This window comes from Cherax quadricarinatus, chromosome 78 (genome assembly GCF_038502225.1).
Source record: "Cherax quadricarinatus isolate ZL_2023a chromosome 78, ASM3850222v1, whole genome shotgun sequence".
Taxonomy (NCBI): domain Eukaryota; kingdom Metazoa; phylum Arthropoda; class Malacostraca; order Decapoda; family Parastacidae; genus Cherax; species Cherax quadricarinatus.
The window spans coordinates 7,677,168-7,697,277 of NC_091369.1; the positions used below are offsets into that span (position 1 = coordinate 7,677,168).

At 39.5% G+C, this 20,110-nt stretch overlaps 1 protein-coding gene across 1 annotated transcript in view; it reads right to left on the minus strand.

Moving 5' to 3' along the window:
- LOC128701517 (intermembrane lipid transfer protein VPS13A-like) overlaps positions 1–20,110 on the minus strand; it is a 146,394-nt gene that overhangs the window by 109,814 nt on the left and 16,470 nt on the right. Inside the window, exons 6-12 of the mRNA XM_070101533.1 lie at positions 18,684–18,883; positions 18,335–18,509; positions 16,997–17,125; positions 13,380–13,524; positions 11,994–12,234; positions 1,734–1,961; positions 369–475 (exon numbers count right to left, since the gene is read on the minus strand). Coding sequence (XP_069957634.1) covers positions 369–475; positions 1,734–1,961; positions 11,994–12,234; positions 13,380–13,524; positions 16,997–17,125; positions 18,335–18,509; positions 18,684–18,883 — 1,225 coding nt within the window. The remainder of the gene's footprint in view (positions 1–368; positions 476–1,733; positions 1,962–11,993; positions 12,235–13,379; positions 13,525–16,996; positions 17,126–18,334; positions 18,510–18,683; positions 18,884–20,110) is intronic.

Genomic DNA, 20,110 nt, shown 5'->3' on the forward strand with positions numbered 1-20,110 from the left:
AATGATGATGAAGGTGCTTCTTTTTTGGGTAACCCTGCCTTGATGGGAGATGGCTAGGGTGTTAAAAAAAAATAGTGAAATTCATGGGAAAGCACTTAACCAGTAGGGCTTATCCAGTGCATGGAGAATGGGAAAAAATAGATTCTAACCAAGGGGAGGATAATTCTAACTCCCTGGATTAAGAACACTTCAACAGCATCTGAATAAATTACCATGAAAGCAAATTTAATATCCTACACAGCCTCATATATTGGTACTTAAAAAAATGTTTTTAACACTAACCAAAAGAGGTCAAGATCAATATTAAGTACAGGAATAAATTTTAGGTAAGTAAATTTGGTAAAAAAAAAAAAAAATATCGCAAGCACCTGATTGTAAAGAAGTTCCAGAGGATCCAGCTTCATTGTCACAGCATAATCTGAAGCCACGTTCAGGGGGTTACGTTCCAGGTCGACTGAAAAGGCAATCCCATAACCTGCAGATAAGACATCAATGATGGTGACAATAATCATGAAAATAATAACAAGTGGGCCGTCTCCCACCGAGGTAGGATGACCCAAAAAGAAAATACTTTCATCATCATTCAACACTTTCATCTCACTCACACATAATCTCTGTTTTTGCAGAGGTGCTCAGAACACAACAGTTAAGAAGCATATATGTATAAAGATACACAACATATCCCTCCAAACTGCCAATATTCCGAACCCCTCCTTTAGAGTGCAGGCATTGTACTTCCCATCTCCAGGACTCAAGTCTGACTATATGAAAATAACCGGTTTCCCTGAATCCCTTCACTAAATATTACCCTGCTCACACTCCAACAGATCGTCAGGTCCCAAATACCATTCGTCTCCATTCTCTCCTATCTAACACGCTCATGCATGCCTGCTGGAAGTCCAAGCCCCTCGCCCACAAAACCTCCCTTACCCCTTCTTTCCAACCTTTTCGAGGACGACCCCTACCCCGCCTTCCTTCCCCTACTGTCAAAAAGAACACCTGCCACTGAAGAAACAGAGGAAGATTTAGTCCCGCAATGAGGCTTCTGTGGTCACTCAGGGAATGATGATGGTGATAATGATGATAATGACAATAATGATAATGACTGTTATAATGATAACATTAATGATAATTATAATGATAATGATGTTAAATAAAAGGACAAAAGTGCAACTAATGTAACATTTTATTGTGGCAACATTACCACAATAAAATGTCACATTAGTTGCACTTGTGTCCTTTTACTTAACATATTGTCAGTAATTCTACTACATTAATACAATGATAATGATAATAATATCAGGAGATATTCCTAGTGTCCTAGTATAATTTATTTCAAAATAGCATTTTTTTCTTTTAGGAAAAAAATGTCCCTACGTCTATTCTGGTTTTCTTGGTGTTCCTCTGCCTTCCACATATCCTCTTCCCTTCCCTCCTCTCTCTCTCTCTCTCTCTATCTGTACACCTACCCCCCTTCTCTCATATTCCCTTCTCTCTCTCTCTCTCTCCCTTTCTTTCTCTCTCTCTTTCTCTCTCTCTCTCTCTTTCTCTCTCTCTCTCTTTCCCCTTCTCTCTCTCTCTTTCCCTTCTCTCTCTCTCTCCCGTTCTCTCTCTCTTCACCCATATACTCTACAGTAACTCACCACTGCAGTACAAACAAGCCATCCACTATCATCACAAGTAACATCAGAGTATAAGCTGCGTATCAGAACTAGCATGAGGAATATTATTACCTGCAGATGGAGTGCCATCCACTAACTTCATAACATAAACCAACTCTTGCTCAACATTTGAAGCTTCTAAGTTAAAAGATTCTGCCTTCACGGATAATTTCTGGTACTTGACACCAAAGCGATTTTCTGCGCTCATGACAAATCCCGAGAGGGAAGCCAGGGCAACATCGTGCACGTCGTTCCTGAGGGTCAGGTTCACATTTTGCAAGGACAAATATGCCTTGTGATCTGAAACATAAAAAAAAAAAAATTAAGTAACAGTCAAGGTATTATTAACACAGGCATGCCCTGCTTTACAGTGTTTTGCTTTACAGCGTTTCACTAATACAGTGGCTTTCAATTATACCCATTCTTCATTTATTCGCACTTCCTACAATAAATATATTTGCCACTCACTTTAAACTAAGGATGAAAATATTTTAAGGTAAGTAATGTATGTACTGTATATGCATTTTTTAGGCCTAGGTCTAATGCTCAGTTAATATATGATAATTTAAAAGAGAGGTGAAGGTTTATAAACTAAAAGAGGAGGCAGTTAGGGTAAGATATAAACAGCTATTGGAGGATAGATGGGCTAATGAGAGCATAGGCAATGGGGTCGAAGAGGTATGGGGTAGGTTTAAAAATGTAGTGTTAGAGTGTTCAGCAGAAGTTTGTGGTTACAGGAAAGTGGGTGCAGGAGGGAAGAGGAGCGATTGGTGGAATGATGATGTAAAGAGAGTAGTAAGGGAGAAAAAGTTAGCATATGAGAAGTTTTTACAAAGTAGAAGTGATGCAAGGAGGGAAGAGTATATGGAGAAAAAGAGAGAAGTTAAGAGAGTGGTGAAGCAATGTAAAAAGAGAGCAAATGAGAGAGTGGGTGAGATGTTATCAACAAATTTTGTTGAAAATAAGAAAAAGTTTTGGAGTGAGATTAACAAGTTAAGAAAGCCTAGAGAACAAATGGATTTGTCAGTTAAAAATAGGAGAGGAGAGTTATTAAATGGAGAGTTAGAGGTATTGGGAAGATGGAAGGAATATTTTGAGGAATTGTTAAATGTTGATGAAGATAGAGAAGCTGTGATTTCGTGTATAGGGCAAGGAGGAATAACATCTTGTAGGAGTGAGGAAGAGCCAGTTGTGAGTGTGGGGGAAGTTCGTGAGGCAGTAGGTAAAATGAAAGGGGGTAAGGCAGCCGGGATTGATGGGATAAAGATAGAAATGTTAAAAGCAGGTGGGGATATAGTTTTGGAGTGGTTGGTGCAATTATTTAATAAATGTATGGAAGAGGGTAAGGTACCTAGGGATTGGCAGAGAGCATGCATAGTTCCTTTGTATAAAGGCAAAGGGGATAAAAGAGAGTGCAAAAATTATAGGGGGATAAGTCTGTTGAGTGTACCTGGTAAAGTGTATGGTAGAGTTATAATTGAAAGAATTAAGAGTAAGACGGAGAATAGGATAGCAGATGAACAAGGAGGCTTTAGGAAAGGTAGGGGGTGTGTTGACCAGGTGTTTACAGTGAAACATATAAGTGAACAGTATTTAGATAAGGCTAAAGAGGTCTTTGTGGCATTTATGGATTTGGAAAAGGCGTATGACAGGGTGGATAGGGGGGCAATGTGGCAGATGTTGCAAGTGTATGGTGTAGGAGGTAGGTTACTGAAAGCAGTGAAGAGTTTTTACGAGGATAGTGAGGCTCAAGTTAGAGTATGTAGGAAAGAGGGAAATTTTTTCCCAGTAAAAGTAGGCCTTAGACAAGGATGTGTGATGTCACCGTGGTTGTTTAATATATTTATAGATGGGGTTGTAAGAGAAGTAAATGCGAGGGTCTTGGCAAGAGGCGTGGAGTTAAAAGATAAAGAATCACACACAAAGTGGGAGTTGTCACAGCTGCTCTTTGCTGATGACACTGTGCTCTTGGGAGATTCTGAAGAGAAGTTGCAGAGATTGGTGGATGAATTTGGTAGGGTGTGCAAAAGAAGAAAATTAAAGGTGAATACAGGAAAGAGTAAGGTTATGAGGATAACAAAAAGATTAGGTGATGAAAGATTGAATATCAGATTGGAGGGAGAGAGTATGGAGGAGGTGAACGTATTCAGATATTTGGGAGTGGACGTGTCAGCGGATGGGTCTATGAAAGATGAGGTGAATCATAGAATTGATGAGGGAAAAAGAGTGAGTGGTGCACTTAGGAGTCTGTGGAGACAAAGAACTTTGTCCTTGGAGGCAAAGAGGGGAATGTATGAGAGTATAGTTTTACCAACGCTCTTATATGGGTGTGAAGCGTGGGTGATGAATGTTGCAGCGAGGAGAAGGCTGGAGGCAGTGGAGATGTCATGTCTGAGGGCAATGTGTGGCGTGAATATAATGCAGAGAATTCGTAGTTTGGAAGTTAGGAGGAGGTGCGGGATTACCAAAACTGTTGTCCAGAGGGCTGAGGAAGGGTTGTTGAGGTGGTTCGGACATGTAGAGAGAATGGAGCGAAACAGAATGACTTCAAGAGTGTATCAGTCTGTAGTGGAAGGAAGGCGGGGTAGGGGTCGGCCTAGGAAGGGTTGGAGGGAGGGGGTAAAGGAGGTTTTGTGTGCGAGGGGCTTGGACTTCCAGCAGGCATGCGTGAGCGTGTTTGATAGGAGTGAATGGAGACAAATGGTTTTTAATACTTGACGTGCTGTTGGAGTGTGAGCAAAGTAACATTTATGAAGGGATTCAGGGAAACCGGCAGGCCGGACTTGAGTCCTGGAGATGGGAAGTACAGTGCCTGCACTCTGAAGGAGGGGTGTTAATGTTGCAGTTTAAAAACTGTAGTGTAAAGCACCCTTCTGGCAAGACAGTGATGGAGTGAATGATGGTGAAAGTTTTTCTTTTTCGGGCCACCCTGCCTTGGTGGGAATCGGCCGGTGTGATAATAAAAAAATAAATAATAATAATAATTTAAAACTGTTATCAGGCTTTTATATCCATTTGAAAGTAAAAAAAGGTTATGATTCACTTTACAGCAATTTTTGTTTCACAGAGGTAGCCCAGAATCTAACCTGCTGTATAAGCGGGGCTGCCTGTACAACAGTAACTGATGTTCAAGAATGTGTGAAAACAAGCCTTGAAAATGACCTTGAAGATACTGAGCACAGGAAAGGGACTTTACTTCTTTTGTCCCTTAAAAATATCATGGAATCACACACAGTTCACTGCCAGCTCAAACATCATTCTTCCAATTCATCAAAGTTTTGACCATCCGCCATTGATAGTAATACAGCAGGACTGTCGTATCCGTGGGTTTGGTTTCTGCAGTTTCAATTATCCTCGGTTTACCCTGGCCTGAAAATAACCCTTAATTTTGCTTAATAATGAAACTAAAATGCAAAAGTAGTGATGGTGAGAGTTCTTTAAAGCCTAAGAGAAGTTATGTAGTGTTTCCATCAGTGAAAAAGTATTAATTCTCAACTTACTGTCCATAGTTAATCAATTAAACTTTATCATAGGTATGTTTGTAAATGAAAAATTACTTAAATAGAGGGTTCGCTACTATCTGTGGTTTCGGGTATCTGCGGTAGGTCTTGGAACGAAGCCCCCCATTGATACAGCGGTCCCACTGTATAACCATATTATTTCTAAATTCCATGGGGAAGTGAAGAAGCCTTCCTCTGTAAGCCACGTGTGTCGTAAGAGGCAACTAAAGTGCCAGGAGCATTTAAATTTAAAAATGAAAACTTTCATTTTTCTTTTCAGGTCACCTTGCCTCAGTGGGATGCGGCTGGTGTGTTAAAAAAAAAAAAAGTTTTGTTTCTTTTTTTTGAGTGGAAGATGGCCAATGTGTTAAAAAAAACTTTTAAATGAAGAATAACCTTATAGTTTTATGATAAATTTTCTAAGTGTGTTTGTGACTCCAGTTGACACAGTAAGATCTCTAAGTGTGAATTTATCTTGCTGACAATATGACAGTCATCAGATACTTGCTCTTATAAGGCTTTTGTCTAAATTTCCAAAGTATCCAGCTTTGCCATGATTTCATCCATTTTAGATTTTTTTTTTTTTTAACAAGTCGGCCGTCTCCCACTGAGGCAGGGTGACCCAAAAAGAAAATACTTTCATCATCATTCAGCACTTTCACCTCACCCACACATAATCACTGTTTTTGCAGAGGTGCTCAGAACACAACAGTTTAGATGCATATACATATGAAGATACACAACATATCCCTCCAAACTGCCAATATTCCAAACCCCTCCTTTAGAGTGCAGACATTGTACTTCCAATTTCCAGGACTCAAGTCCGGCTATATAAAAATAACTGGTTTCCCTGAATCCCTTCACTAAATATTAAATAAATTTTAGAATTTGTCAAAACTATTTTATGTAAAATAAGTGATGGAGATATGGTGGGGACAGTTAGTAGCTTGAGTCCTGGAGACTGACATTCCCAACAGTTCCACAAACTAGGGTTTCCTTGTTTTGAGACCTCATCCTTTATATTACAGTAATTCTTCATCAGATTCTGAATCTATGTAACAGTTTTCTGCACATCTTAATTAAAGGATCAAAACTTTTTGTCTCCAAACAAGTCAGGTACTCAGATCTCAGCAAGTATCACCTCATGTTTTCATTTTCAATAACTCTTTTGAATTTACTATTTCCTTAGTTCTTCCTTTCATTTTTAATAGATTTTTCTTTTAACATGCTGGCCATCTTCCACCAAGGTAGGGTGACCCAAAAAAGAAACACTTTCAAAATCATTCACAAAGGGGGCAGCCCCACTCCACAAAGGGGGCAGTAAAGCAACAGCAAAGAACTACAGACGAATAGCACTAACATCCCATATCATAAAAATCTTTGAAAGGGTCCTAAGAAGCAAGATCACCACCCATCTAGAAACCCATCAGTTACACAACCCAGGGGAACATGGGTTTAGAACAGGTCGCTCCTGTCTGTCTCAACTATTGGATCACTATGACAAGGTCCTAAATGCACTAGAAGACAAAAAGAATGCAGATGTAATATATACAGACTTTGCAAAAGCCTTCGACAAGTGTGACCATGGCGTAATAGCGCACAAAATGCGTGCTAAAGGAATAACAGGAAAAGTCGGTCGATGGATCTATAATTTCCTCACTAACAGAACACAGAGAGTAGTCGTCAACAGAGTAAAGTCCGAGGCAGCTACGGTGAAAAGCTCTGTTCCACAAGGCACAGTACTTGCTCCCATCTTGTTCCTCATCCTCATATCTGACATAGACAAGGATGTCAGCCACAGCACCGTGTCTTCCTTTGCAGATGACACCCGAATCTGCATGATAGTGTCTTCCATTGCAGACACTGCAAGGCTCCAGGTGGACATCAACCAAATCTTTCAGTGGGATGCAGAAAACAATATGAAGTTCAACGATGAGAAATTTCAATTACTCAGATATGGTAAACACGAGGAAATTAAATCTCCATAAGAGTACAAAACAAATTCTGGCCACAAAATAGAGCGAAACACCAACGCCAAAGACCTGGGAGTGATCATGTCGGAGGATCTCACCTTCAAGGGCCATAACATTGTATCAATCGCATCTGCTAGAAAAATGGCAGGATGGATAATGAGAACCTTCAAAACTAGGGATGCCAAGCCCATGATGACACTCTTCAGGTCACTTGTTCTATCTAGGCTGGAATATTGCTGCACACTAACAGCACCTTTCAAGGCAGGTGAAATTGCTGACCTAGAAAATGTACAGAGAACCTTCACAGCGCGCATAACGGAGATAAAACACCTCAATTACTGGGAGCGCTTGAGGTTCCTGAACCTGTATTCCCTGGAATGCAGGCGGGAGAGATACATGATTATATACACCTGGAAAATCCTAGAGGGACTAGTACCGAACTTGCACACGAAAATCACTCACTACGAAAGCAAAAGACTTGGCAGACGTGGCAACATCCCCCCAATGAAAAGCAGGGGTGTCACTAGCATGTTAAGAGACCATACAATAAGTGTCAGGGGCCCGAGACTGTTCAACTGCCTCCCAGCATACATAAGGGGGATTACCAACAGACCCCTGGCAGTCTTCAAGCTGGCACTGGACAAGCACCTAAAGTCGGTTCCTGATCAGCCGGGCTGTGGCTCGTACATTGGTTTGCGTGCAGCCAGCAGTAACAGCCTGGTTGATCAGGCTCTGATCCACCAGGAGGCCTGGTCACAGACCGGGCCGCGGGGGCGTTGACTCCCGGAACTCTCTCCCGGTAAACTATCACTGTCTTGCCAGAGGTATACATATACGACAGTTTAGAAATCACTCTAAACAGCAAATATCCCAAATCCCAAAACCAAACAGTGCAGGCACTGTATTTCTCATTTCCAGGGCTCAAGTCCATATTTATACACCACTACTATATATTTTATTTTTATTATCACACTGGCCGATTCCCACCAAGGCAGGGTGGCCCGAAAAAGAAAAACTTTCACCATCATTCACTCCATCACTGTCTTGCCAGAAGGGTGCTTTACACTACAGTTTTTAAACTGCAACATTAACACCCCTCCTTCAGAGTGCAGGCACTGTACTTCCCATCTCCAGGACTCAAGTCCAGCCTGCCGGTTTCCCTGAACCCCTTCATAAATGTTACTTTGCTCACACTCCAACAGCACATCAAGTATTAAAAACCATTTGTCTCCATTCACTCCTTTCAAACATGCTCACGCATGCCTGCTGGAAGTCCAAGCCCCTCGCACACAAAACCTCCTTTACCCCCTCCCTCCAACCTTTCCTAGGCCAACCCCTACCCCGCCTTCCTTCCACTACAGACTGATACACTCTTGAAGTCGCATTTACTTCTCTTACAACCCCATCTATAAATATATTAAACAACCACGGTGACATCACACATCCTTGTCTAAGGCCTACTTTTACTGGGAAATAATTTCCCTCTTTCCTACATACTCTAACTTGAGCCTCACTATCCTCCTAAAAACTCTTCACTGCTTTCAGTAACCTACCTCCTACACCATACACCTGCAACATCTGCCACATTGCCCCCCTATCCACCCTGTCATATGCCTTTTCCAAATCCATAAATGCCACAAAGACCTCTTTAGCCTTATCTAAATACTGTTCACTTATATGTTTCACTGCAAACACCTGGTCCACACACCCCCTACCTTTCCTAAAGCCTCCTTGTTCATCTGCTATCCTATTCTCCGTCTTACTCTTAATTCTTTCAATAATAACTCTACCATACACTTTGCCAGGTATACTCAACAGACTTATCCCCCTATAATTTTTGCACTCTCTTTTATCCCCTTTGCCTTTATACAAAGGAACTATGCATGCTCTCTGCCAATCCCTAGGTACCTTACCCTCTTCCATACATTTATTAAATAATTGCACCAACCACTCCAAAACTATATCCCCACCTGCTTTTAACATTTCTATCTTTATCCCATCAATCCCGGCTGCCTTACCCCCTTTCATTTTACCTACTGCCTCACGAACTTCCCCCACACTCACAACTGGCTCTTCCTCACTCCTACAAGATGTTGTTCCTCCTTGCCCTATACACGAAATCACAGCTTCCCTATCTTCATCAACATTTAACAATTCCTCAAAATATTCCCTCCATCTTCCCAATACCTCTAACTCTCCATTTAATAACTCTCCTCTCCTATTTTTAACTGACAAATCCATTTGTTCTCTAGGCTTTCTTAACTTGTTAATCTCACTCCAAAACTTTTTCTTATTTTCAACAAAATTTGTTGATAACATCTCACCCACTCTCTCATTTGCTCTCTTTTTACAATGCTTCACCACTCTCTTAACCTCTCTCTTTTTCTCCATATACTCTTCCCTCCTTGCATCACTTCTACTTTGTAAAAACTTCTCATATGCTAACTTTTTCTCCCTTACTACTCTCTTCACATCATCATTCCACCAATCGCTCCTCTTCCCTCCCGCACCCACTTTCCTGTAACCACAAACTTCTGCTGAACACTCTAACACTACATTTTTAAACCTACCCCATACCTCTTCGATCCCATTGCCTATGCTCTCATTAGCCCATCTATCCTCCAATAGCTGTTTATATCTTACCCTAACTGCCTCCTCTTTTAGTTTATAAACCTTCACCTCTCTCTTCCCTGATGCTTCTATTCTCCTTGTATCCCATCTACCTTTTACTCTCAGTGTAGCTACAACTAGAAAGTGATCTGATATATCTGTGGCCCCTCTATAAACATGTACATCCTGAAGTCTACTCAACAGTCTTTTATCTACCAATACATAATCCAACAAACTACTGTCATTTCGCCCTACATCATATCTTGTATACTTATTTATCCTCTTTTTCTTAAAATATGTATTACCTATAACTAAACTCCTTTCTATACAAAGTTCAATCAAAGGGCTCCCATTATCATTTACACCTGGCACCCCAAACTTACCTACCACACCCTCTCTAAAAGTTTCTCCTACTTTAGCATTCGGGTCCCCTACCACAATTACTCTCTCACTTGGTTCAAAGGCTCCTATACATTCACTTACATCTCCCAAAATCTCTCTCTCTCCTCTGCATTCCTCTCTTCTCCAGATGCATACACGCTTATTATGACCCACTTCTCGCATCCAACCTTTACTTTAATCCACATAATTCTTGAATTTACACATTCATATTCTCTTTTCTCCTTCCATAACTGATCATTCAACATTACTGCTATCCCTTCCTTTGCTCTAACTCTCTCAGATACTCCAGATTTAATCCCATTTATTTCCCCCCACCGAAACTCCCCTACCCCCTTCAGCTTTGTTTCGCTTAGGGCCAGGACATCCAACTTCTTTTCATTCGTAACATCAGCAATCATCTGTTTCTTGTCATCCGCACTACATCCACGCACATTTAAGCATCCCAGTTTTATAAAGTTTTTCTTCTTCTCTTTTTTAGTAAATGTCTACAGGAGAAGGGGTTACTAGCCCATTGCTCCCGGCATTTTAGTCGCCTCATACGACACGCATGGCTTACAGAGGAAAGATTCTTTTCCACTTCCCCATGGACAATAGAAGAAATAAAGAGGAACAAGAACTATTTAGAAAAAGGAGAAAAACCTAGATGTATGTATATATATATGCATGTGCACGTCTGTGAAGTGTGACCAAAGTGTAAGTTGGAGTAGCAAGATATCCCTGTTATCTAGCGTGTTTATGAGACAGAAAAAGAAACCAGCAATCCTACCATCATGCAAAACAGTTACAGGTTTCTGTTTCACAGTCATCTGGCAGGACGGTAGTAATTCCCTGGGTGGTTGCTGTCTACCAACCTACTACCTACATATATGTTTCACATAATATACATCATGGACTTTCTCCTAAAATTTTAAAAACTTATTATTTTGTAAAACTGATATGTGCTGCGCTGTATTACCCTTGTAGGTTTAGAGCTTCTTTTTGATCCACATCAGGTAAAAATTTTCCTTCTGAAGACCATCCCTCTCAGAATGTGCTGTAATACAGAATCATCTCCAGACATTTCACAGATTTTCAGGTGTTAACATGTGAAGAAACACCTACAATATGTTAGGTGTTAACAAGTAAAGAAACATAAATTATTACTCAAATAATTCAACATTTGTTTGGCTATAATGTATGTGAGGTAGCTGCCCCAGCAAGAACTTTCAAGTGAGAAAATAAGGGAAAAACAGGTAATGACAGAAAGACACAAGTTATAGAGATGAAGAAAAGAATGAGGAAACAATGAGGGACACTATGGAGATGCAAAAATTGGGAAAATCATGTAGAAGCACTACAATGGGTGTAGCCAAAGAAAAAGAAGCATAAGCAAGATGTGCTAAAAAGACACTAGAACAGTTTTTCTTTGCTGTGACTGAACAATGGAATGGTTGACAAGGAGGAGGCAAGAGGTACAACCAATGGAAGTCTTAAAAAAATGGTGCTAGAATAAATGCTCCTGGCATTTTAGGTTAGCTTTGCTCCTGTAGTTACAAATAAATAATTATATCTAGGTACTATATCATAAGAGGCAGATCAAAACACTCAGAGCAAGGGGCTAGTAACCCCTTCGCCTATATAAATTACTAAATGTAAGAAGATAAAGTTTATAGCTTTCTTCTTTTTCGGGTCTCACCCTACCTTGGTGGGAGATGGCTGGTATGTTGAAAAAAAAAAGGGCAGTTTCCAAGGGAGACTGAAATCACTCAGTCTACTACAGTAAAGTACCATTTCCTTAGTTTAACCCATTACATAATCTCTTCCTATCATGCTCGCCACACAATCACTTTACCTTATTTATAACATACCAATATCATCTCGATGCACATCATCCCCAGGTCCATCCATCTGCATAAGAGCTGTGCGAAGCTGCCTCCTCTCATCTTCTGTCAGAGAAGTAAATGGTCCATTCTTTCTACGAGACCCCACAATGTCTACAGCATCATCTTCATCCTCGACACTAACACCATCACTCCCCCACAGCCAGGAGAACCAGCCTGCACCAGATGGCTCCACTGGATGCACCAGACTTGGCTCATCCTGAGAAATCTACATTCAGAAAGAAAGGCATTTCTAAGTAATAAATACCCTTATTTAGTTACTGGAAACTGGAATGCTATTGAAACAGGAAAAAATTTATTATGTAAATTGAAGTCTGATAAAAACAAATACTTAACAAGGCAGAAAAGCAGCATCATACCATGTCAGAAGAACTCTTCAGCTGGAAGAGGCAATGTAATATGCCATAATGATGATGCTACTTCTCCATCTTAAATATTTTTTTTAGTTTATTTTTGTACTTTAAAATTATCATGATGGTCTAATATCATGAGAAGTTGAGTATGAAAGTAAAATTTTAAGATTGTGGTTTAGTAAGCATTAAAATCAGATACAAACCTACAGTGTAAATATGGTCCTGAGTGTAGACACACACTGATGTATGATAAACGATGACACATTTAAGTTGTATTACTTAAGAAATAAATATGATTGTGGCTTGCTGGCTTGGTAGACAACATTCTCACCTCACACATTGAGTGTCCATGGTTTAATCCCTGGCATGGGTAGAAACATTGGGCATGTTTCTTTACACCTGCTGCCCCTGTTCACCTAGCAGTAAGTAGGTATCTGGGTGTTAGTCAACTGGTGTGGGTCACATCCTGGGGGACAAGACTGAAGGACCCCAATGGAAACAAGACCAACATTCCTCAATAATACACTGAATTTCCTGGGATATCCTGGGTGGCTAACCCTCGAACAAATCTTATCTTACTATCGGTATATTCAGATGATACTTTTTCATAACATATGTATATAATTACCTGTTGTATGTCTGCACCATACCTGAGGGTAAGATAAGCATTTCTTTTTAACATGTCGGCTGTTTCCCACCAAGGCAGGGTGGCCAAAAAAGAAAGAGAAACCCAAAAAGAAAGAAAAAACTTTCAACATCATTCAACACTTTCACCATCACTTATACATAATCAGTCTTTGCAGAGGCGCTCAGATACGACAGTTTAGATGTCCCTCAAAACTGCCAATATCCCAAACTCCTCCTTTAAAGTGCAGACATTGTACTTCCCATTTCCAGGATTCAAGTCCAGCTAACCAGTTTCCCTGAATCCCTTTACAAAATATTACTCTGCTCAAGCACATATTTTCCTTAAATCAAATTTTGCTCATTTATTACCCACCTTTATTTTGGCATGCATGCGAGCCAGCACAATGTTGGTGAGATTTAATGTGTCTTCTAACTTCATTAAATCAGCTTCCAGTTCACTGGTGTATCCTTCCAGAAGATGCTTCATATACAGACTTGTATACTCCTTATATATAGACCTGTAATTGGTCGGCAATTTTTAGAATCCATATAAAACAGAGACAAAGACATTTACAATTGTATTTTAATATTATTTAAGATAATGTATACTGTTCTCCCCAATTCAAAGCTAAACAGGTTAACTTGTATGACAGGAATAATGTATGAGCATTTTGAATTAGGTGACAAAACCCCCATAGGAAATTCATTTTTATACAGTGTAAAAAATTATATATTATAATAAGGAATAAATTTCCTGAAGATATTATTTTTATATAACTACCTGATCTATAAACTAAGAAGCTTTAAGTATTTGTTATATGTTATGGAGCGACAGTCTCCCATGTCCACCTTTAGCATAAAAACAGTTACTGACCTCAAAAAAATTTTTAATTTGACCGAGGCAGAAACAGGTAAACCACTGTGTTAACTGCTGTTTTCTCACTTTGATGAGTGTTAAGATGAAGAAGAGTGGAGGACCACCACTGAGCATTAGTAGAGAACTGCATTTAGATTGTTGTTCTGTACAGGACACATGTATTGACTGTGTGGAAATGTTCTTTGGCATGAATGATACATGATGTGAGTCATGGGAGAATTGGGACTTGTCCAAACCTAAAAGATGTTATAAGTTTGCCATGTGTCGTGAAAAACTTAAGACGACTAATAGATTGTAAACTCCTAGATTCACAACTTATTGTTATTGCCCTCTTAATCTTAAGTTAGTCTTAAGTTTGCCCGAAATGCTCTGCATATATAAGGGCTTCTGGAATGTACACCTATTGTCATTCTCCTTTGTACAACCACTGTATCATGCTGATATAAAATATTATTATTATTATTATTTTTTTTTTTTTTTCAACAAGTCGGTCGTCTCCCACCGAGGCAGGGTGACCCCCAAAAAAAAGAAAGAAAATCCCCAAAAAGAAAATACTTTCATCATCATTCAACACTTTCACCACACTCACACATTATCACTGCTTTTGCAGAGGTGCTCAGAATATAACAGTTTAGAAGCATATACGTATAGAGATACACAACATATCCCTCCAAACTGCCAATATCCCAAACCCCTCCTTTAAAGTGCAGGCATTGTACTTCCCATTTCCAGGACTCAAGTCCGACTATATGAAAATAACTGGTTTCCCTGAATCCCTTCACTAAATATTACCCTGCTCACACTCCAACAGATCGTCAGGTCCCAAGTATCATTCGTCTCCATTCACTCCTATCTAACACGCTCATGCACGCTTGCTGGAAGTCCAAGCCCCTCACCCACAAAACCTCCTTTACCCCCTCTTTCCAACACTTTCGAGGATGACCCCTACCCCTCTTTCCTTCCCCTATAGATTTATATGCTTTCCATGTCATTCTACTTTGATCCATTCTCTCTAAATGACCAAACCACCTCAACAACCCCTCTTCTGCCCTCTGACTAATGCTTTTATTAACTCCACACCTTCTCCTAATTTCCACACTCCGAATTTTCTGCATAATATTTACACCACACATTGCCCTTAGACAGGACATCTCCACTGCCTCCAACCGTCTCCTCGCTGTTGCATTTACCACCCAAGCTTCACATCCATATAAGAGTGTTGGTACTACTATACTTTCATACATTCCCTTCTTTGCCTCCATAGATAACGTTTTTTGACTCCACATATACCTCAACGCACCACTCACCTTTTTTCCCTCATCAATTCTATGATTAACCTCATCCTTCATAAATCCATCCGCTGACACGTCAACTCCCAAGTATCTGAAAACATTCACTTCTTCCATACTCCTCCTCCCCAATTTGATATCCAATTTTTCTTTATCTAAATCATTTGATACCCTCATCACCTTACTCTTTTCTATGTTCACTTTCAACTTTCTACCTTTACACACATTCTCAAACTCATCCACTAACCTTTGCAATTTTTCTTTAGAATCTCCCATAAGCACAGTATCATCAGCAAAAAGTAACTGTGTCAATTCCCATTTTGAATTTGATTCCCCATAATTTAATCCCACCCCTCTCCCGAACACCCTAGCATTTACTTCTTTTACAACCCCATCTATAAATATATTAAATAACCATGGTAACATTACACATCCCTGTCTAAGACCTACTTTTACCGGGAAGTATTCTCCCTCTCTTCTACATACCCTAACCTGAGCCTCACTATCCTCATAAAAGCTCTTTACAGCATTTAGTAACTTACCACCTATTCCATATACTTGCAACATCTGCCACATTGCTCCTCTATCCACTCTATCATATGCCTTTTCTAAATCCATAAATGCAATAAAAACTTCCCTACCTTTATCTAAATACTGTTCACATATATGCTTCAATGTAAACACTTGATCTACACATCCCCTACCCACTCTGAAACCTCCTTGCTCGTCCGCAATTCTACATTCTGTCTTACCTCTAATTCTTTCAATTATAACCCTACCGTATACTTTTCCTGGTATACTCAGTAAACTTATTCCTCTATAATTTTTACAATCTCTTTTGTCCCCTTTCCCTTTATATAAAGGGACTATACATGCTCTCCGCCAATCCCTAGGTACCTTCCCCTCTTTCATACATTTATTAAACAAAAGTACCAACCACTCCAACACTATATCCCCCCCTGCTTTTAACATTTCTGTCATGATTCAACTGTATCCTACTATTGTTACCAGCTCCTACATGCCTGCATTTCCAGTAGTTCTGTGTACTTCAGGAATGAATGATGATCTTTCCACAGACCAGGAGGTCATCCACTAAATTTCACATTAAAGTTAAAATCATTATGTAAATTTTCTAATATTATTAATCAAGATGAATGGTTTTTGGGACTAGACGAGCTGTTGGGGTGTGAGCAGGGTAATATTTTGTGAAGGGATTCAGGGAAACCGGTGAGCCGGACTTGAGTCCTGGAGGTGGGAAGTACAATGCCTGCACTTTAAAGGAGGGGTTTGGGATATTGGCTGTTTGGAGTGACATCTAAACTGTCATATCTGGGCACCTCTGCAAAGACAGTGATTATGTGTGAATGATGTTGAAAGTGTTTCTTTTTTGGGTCACCCTGCCTCGGTGGGAGATGGCCACTGTGTTAAAAAATAATTAATTATTAATATTCACCTTATTTTTAACACAACAGCCATCTCTTATCAAGGCAGGTTGACCAGAAAAAGAAGAAACAGTTTCACTGTCATTCATTCTATCACAATCAGTCTTGCCCAAAGCATTCTGACATCACAGCTCAGATGAGCCTCCTAAATGCAACACCCCAACCCCTCCTACAGAGTGCAGGTGCCACACTTCCCACCTCCAGGACTCTAGTCCAGCTAACTAACTGGTTTCCCTGAATCCCTTCATAAATGTTACTTTGCTTACATTCCAACAGTGTGTCAAATCATACAAAACACTTGCTTCCACTTACTCCTATCTAACAGGCTAACACAAGCCTATTACATCAATTATTGAAAAAATATCACAATTTTTTTTCCTACCTGTGCTTCTTAATGTTCTCCCATGAGAAAGGTCTAATCTGTTCTTGAATTATGGCATTAGTTGCATATTGCCACCACTCCTCTGCATGACGCTTTAAGGGCACTGCAGGTCGATACTTCAAAAAGCGCCTGGAAGGTCATAATGAATGCTGCAACTCTTGAAAATCATGTTACAGTTACAATTAAAATAAATCCTCATTATGAAGTCCACTTAGATAACCTGAAAATTCACTTTCCCAAAGGAAAATAGTTAAATCAAGTCATTCCAATACTGTATTTTTGTAATACAATTAACCTAACAACCTAACCTATCTAGAAATATGCAAAACTTTAGATAGCTTGTTTTCCATGAGGAGAAGGGTAAAAATATTTTTTATATTCTGTTGAATTTACTAGCTAAGAGATGTAATCCTACCTCATCTCTTCAAAGGCTCAGCTGTCTAAGGTATACTTGTACTACCACTTCCCAGAATACCATCACAACAGTTAGCTAACACCTAGATAACTAAACCAGGAAAAGGGTGGGATTTGAACCCACAGCAAGTGAGTCCTTAAACTCACAGGCCAGTACGTTAACCACTCAGCCAACCTAGGTATCTATTTACTGTTAGATCAACTTACCGATACATGTATTAGTATTGACAGAATTACCGACAATATGTTAGGTAAAAGGACACAAGTGCAACTAATGTGACATTGTGGCAACGTTTTGCTCTCCAGGAGCTTTGTCAAACCATTAAAGGCTTGACAAAGCTTCTGGAGAGTGAAACGGTGCCACAATAAAATGTCACATTAGTTGCACTTGTGTCCTTTTACCTAACTTACCAATACGTCTCAACTCATCTAGGATTCAGCCCGGTTCTTTTGGTTATGGACTAAAAGTGCTACTACTGAAATATGAGTAATATAAAGGTGACCCATCCACTTGTGTCAAATAAGTATCTCTGAAACCAACACAGTAACTGATAAATTAGACACATGTGCAACACTTGGGTATCTTTATTGTGGAAACACTTTGCCACATAATGACTTTCTCAGTCCAATACAGAGGAGAATGGTTGAAGATGAGGAGTTTGAGGTAATCAGTCCCTCGGCCTAGAGTCGATGTAATCAGTCCATCATTACTAGTCAATGTGACTGGTTAATGGTCCAAGTTGGGCCAAAATGTCATCGAAAGTTTCCTTCTCCTGTGTGCGGGTTATTTGTGCATAGTTCCAGTTACGGTATTGTGCCTTTGTGCCCAAGAAATACCTGAACATCTTCAATTTATGAGATTATATCTAACTGTGAACAAATTCTTACAGCAGTAATAGTAATAAAGAAAACTGGATAAGTTACCTGTTGGTATTAACAAAGGTGAAGACTTCAGCTAACTCTGTGAGAGCAACATACTGACGATGTGAGAGTGCAAGAGCAGCATCCTTGATTACAGCATCTACCAGAAGCCCAGGAACTCTGGCTTCTCTCTTCATCTGCTGTCTCATCTTTACCTTACATCGTACAGGCTGAAGAACTAAGGAGAAAAATAAAGTTAGAGACCATGAATCATACTTTTAAATGTATGCAATATTTAGAAAAAAATCTTTATATACATATTCTTTCTTCAATTGACAATATCAAACAAAGTATTATCAATATCACAAGCATTTTATTTTAACTTTAAAATTTATACTTTTCATAATCGTACCAAACTGAAAGGGCTCATCATTAATGGAAAAGGTCTTAAGCCCCTCTTGTAGATATTGATGCCATAGTTCAGAACTGATGTGAGGTTTAACTAGACGCTGATGTTCACCTCCAGGATTAATGTACACCGAGGCAGATACAAAATCTACAACCTTGTTGACTGTTGCTGCATTTCCATCAACTTGGGCCTTTTTCCACTTACTGAAATATGAATCAAAACCAGTGATGCATTCATAAACAGTATCACTGCATAATTAACAAATCAAAACACTGAAAGCCTCACAGCATTACTGAACAACTTAAACCCTCTTATTCACCACCCTCAGGGCCAAGACACATCACAGCATTACTGAACAGCCTAAACTCTCATATTCACCACCCTCAGGGCTGAGACTTTGCACAGTCTCAGGATTTCTTAATTTTGAGGAACTAAATAAATTCAGATACCCTATTATGGACTAGTATCCGAAACAGACTATGTGGTGAAAAATGGTATGTTAATACCAACAAGATGTGGAAAAAGACACTTATGTACAGTTTGGGATGTTTATCAGAGGAAACATTTCGTCACATGTGATGAAACATTTCTTCTGATAAGTGTCCTGAACTGTACATAGGTATCTTTTTCCACAGTCTATGTGGTAGAAAAATTAGCCTTTTTTGTTACACAAACATAGGGCTGGGTCAGTCTGTTAATGGCACCCAAGTTCCAACAGCAAGGTTCATATGACTTCCATGCCAGTGTGTAAACCATTCAGTTAACTGGTCAAGCAGCTTAGGCACTGGCTTGAAGTTTTAAGACTCACTCACTGTGAGTTCAAACCCCACCCATTCCATGGTTTATTTGCAATCATGTTATGATTTCGTGAGTCAAGATCTGTTACAAAGTGCCATCCAGCTTTCACACTGACACAACTCTTTCCATAGTTTAACAGTTTTTTCATCTTTATATCAACAAAGAATGGTATTAACTCTTTATACTACTAGCTATGGGGCTATCTGTGACCTATTTTGACACTAGTATAGTCAAGAAGGTAAAAACTAAGGGGGAAAAATAATATATAATAATGCAGCTAAAGAGCTCCAATTTTGGAAAAAAAACTCTGGATTTTATTGTATTAATTTTCAACCTTATCTGTAAAGTAATACAAGACAGATAATGTAGAATACAGCATCACGTATAGCAGGTAGCTAATGTTAACACTAAAGGTAACTGAAATGTTTATTGGAGACTCTATGCAAAGTCAGACTCTGAAGGATGGTGTTCAAAGAGGAAACAAGGTATATACACATTTAAAACAGATACTGTATAGTGACAAGCAAATATCTGATGACACACCACAAATAATACAGCTTTGTGTGACCTTACATACTGTACCACAAGTCTGGCAAGTTTCACATACATATAAATAGGTACAGGTCGGCCAT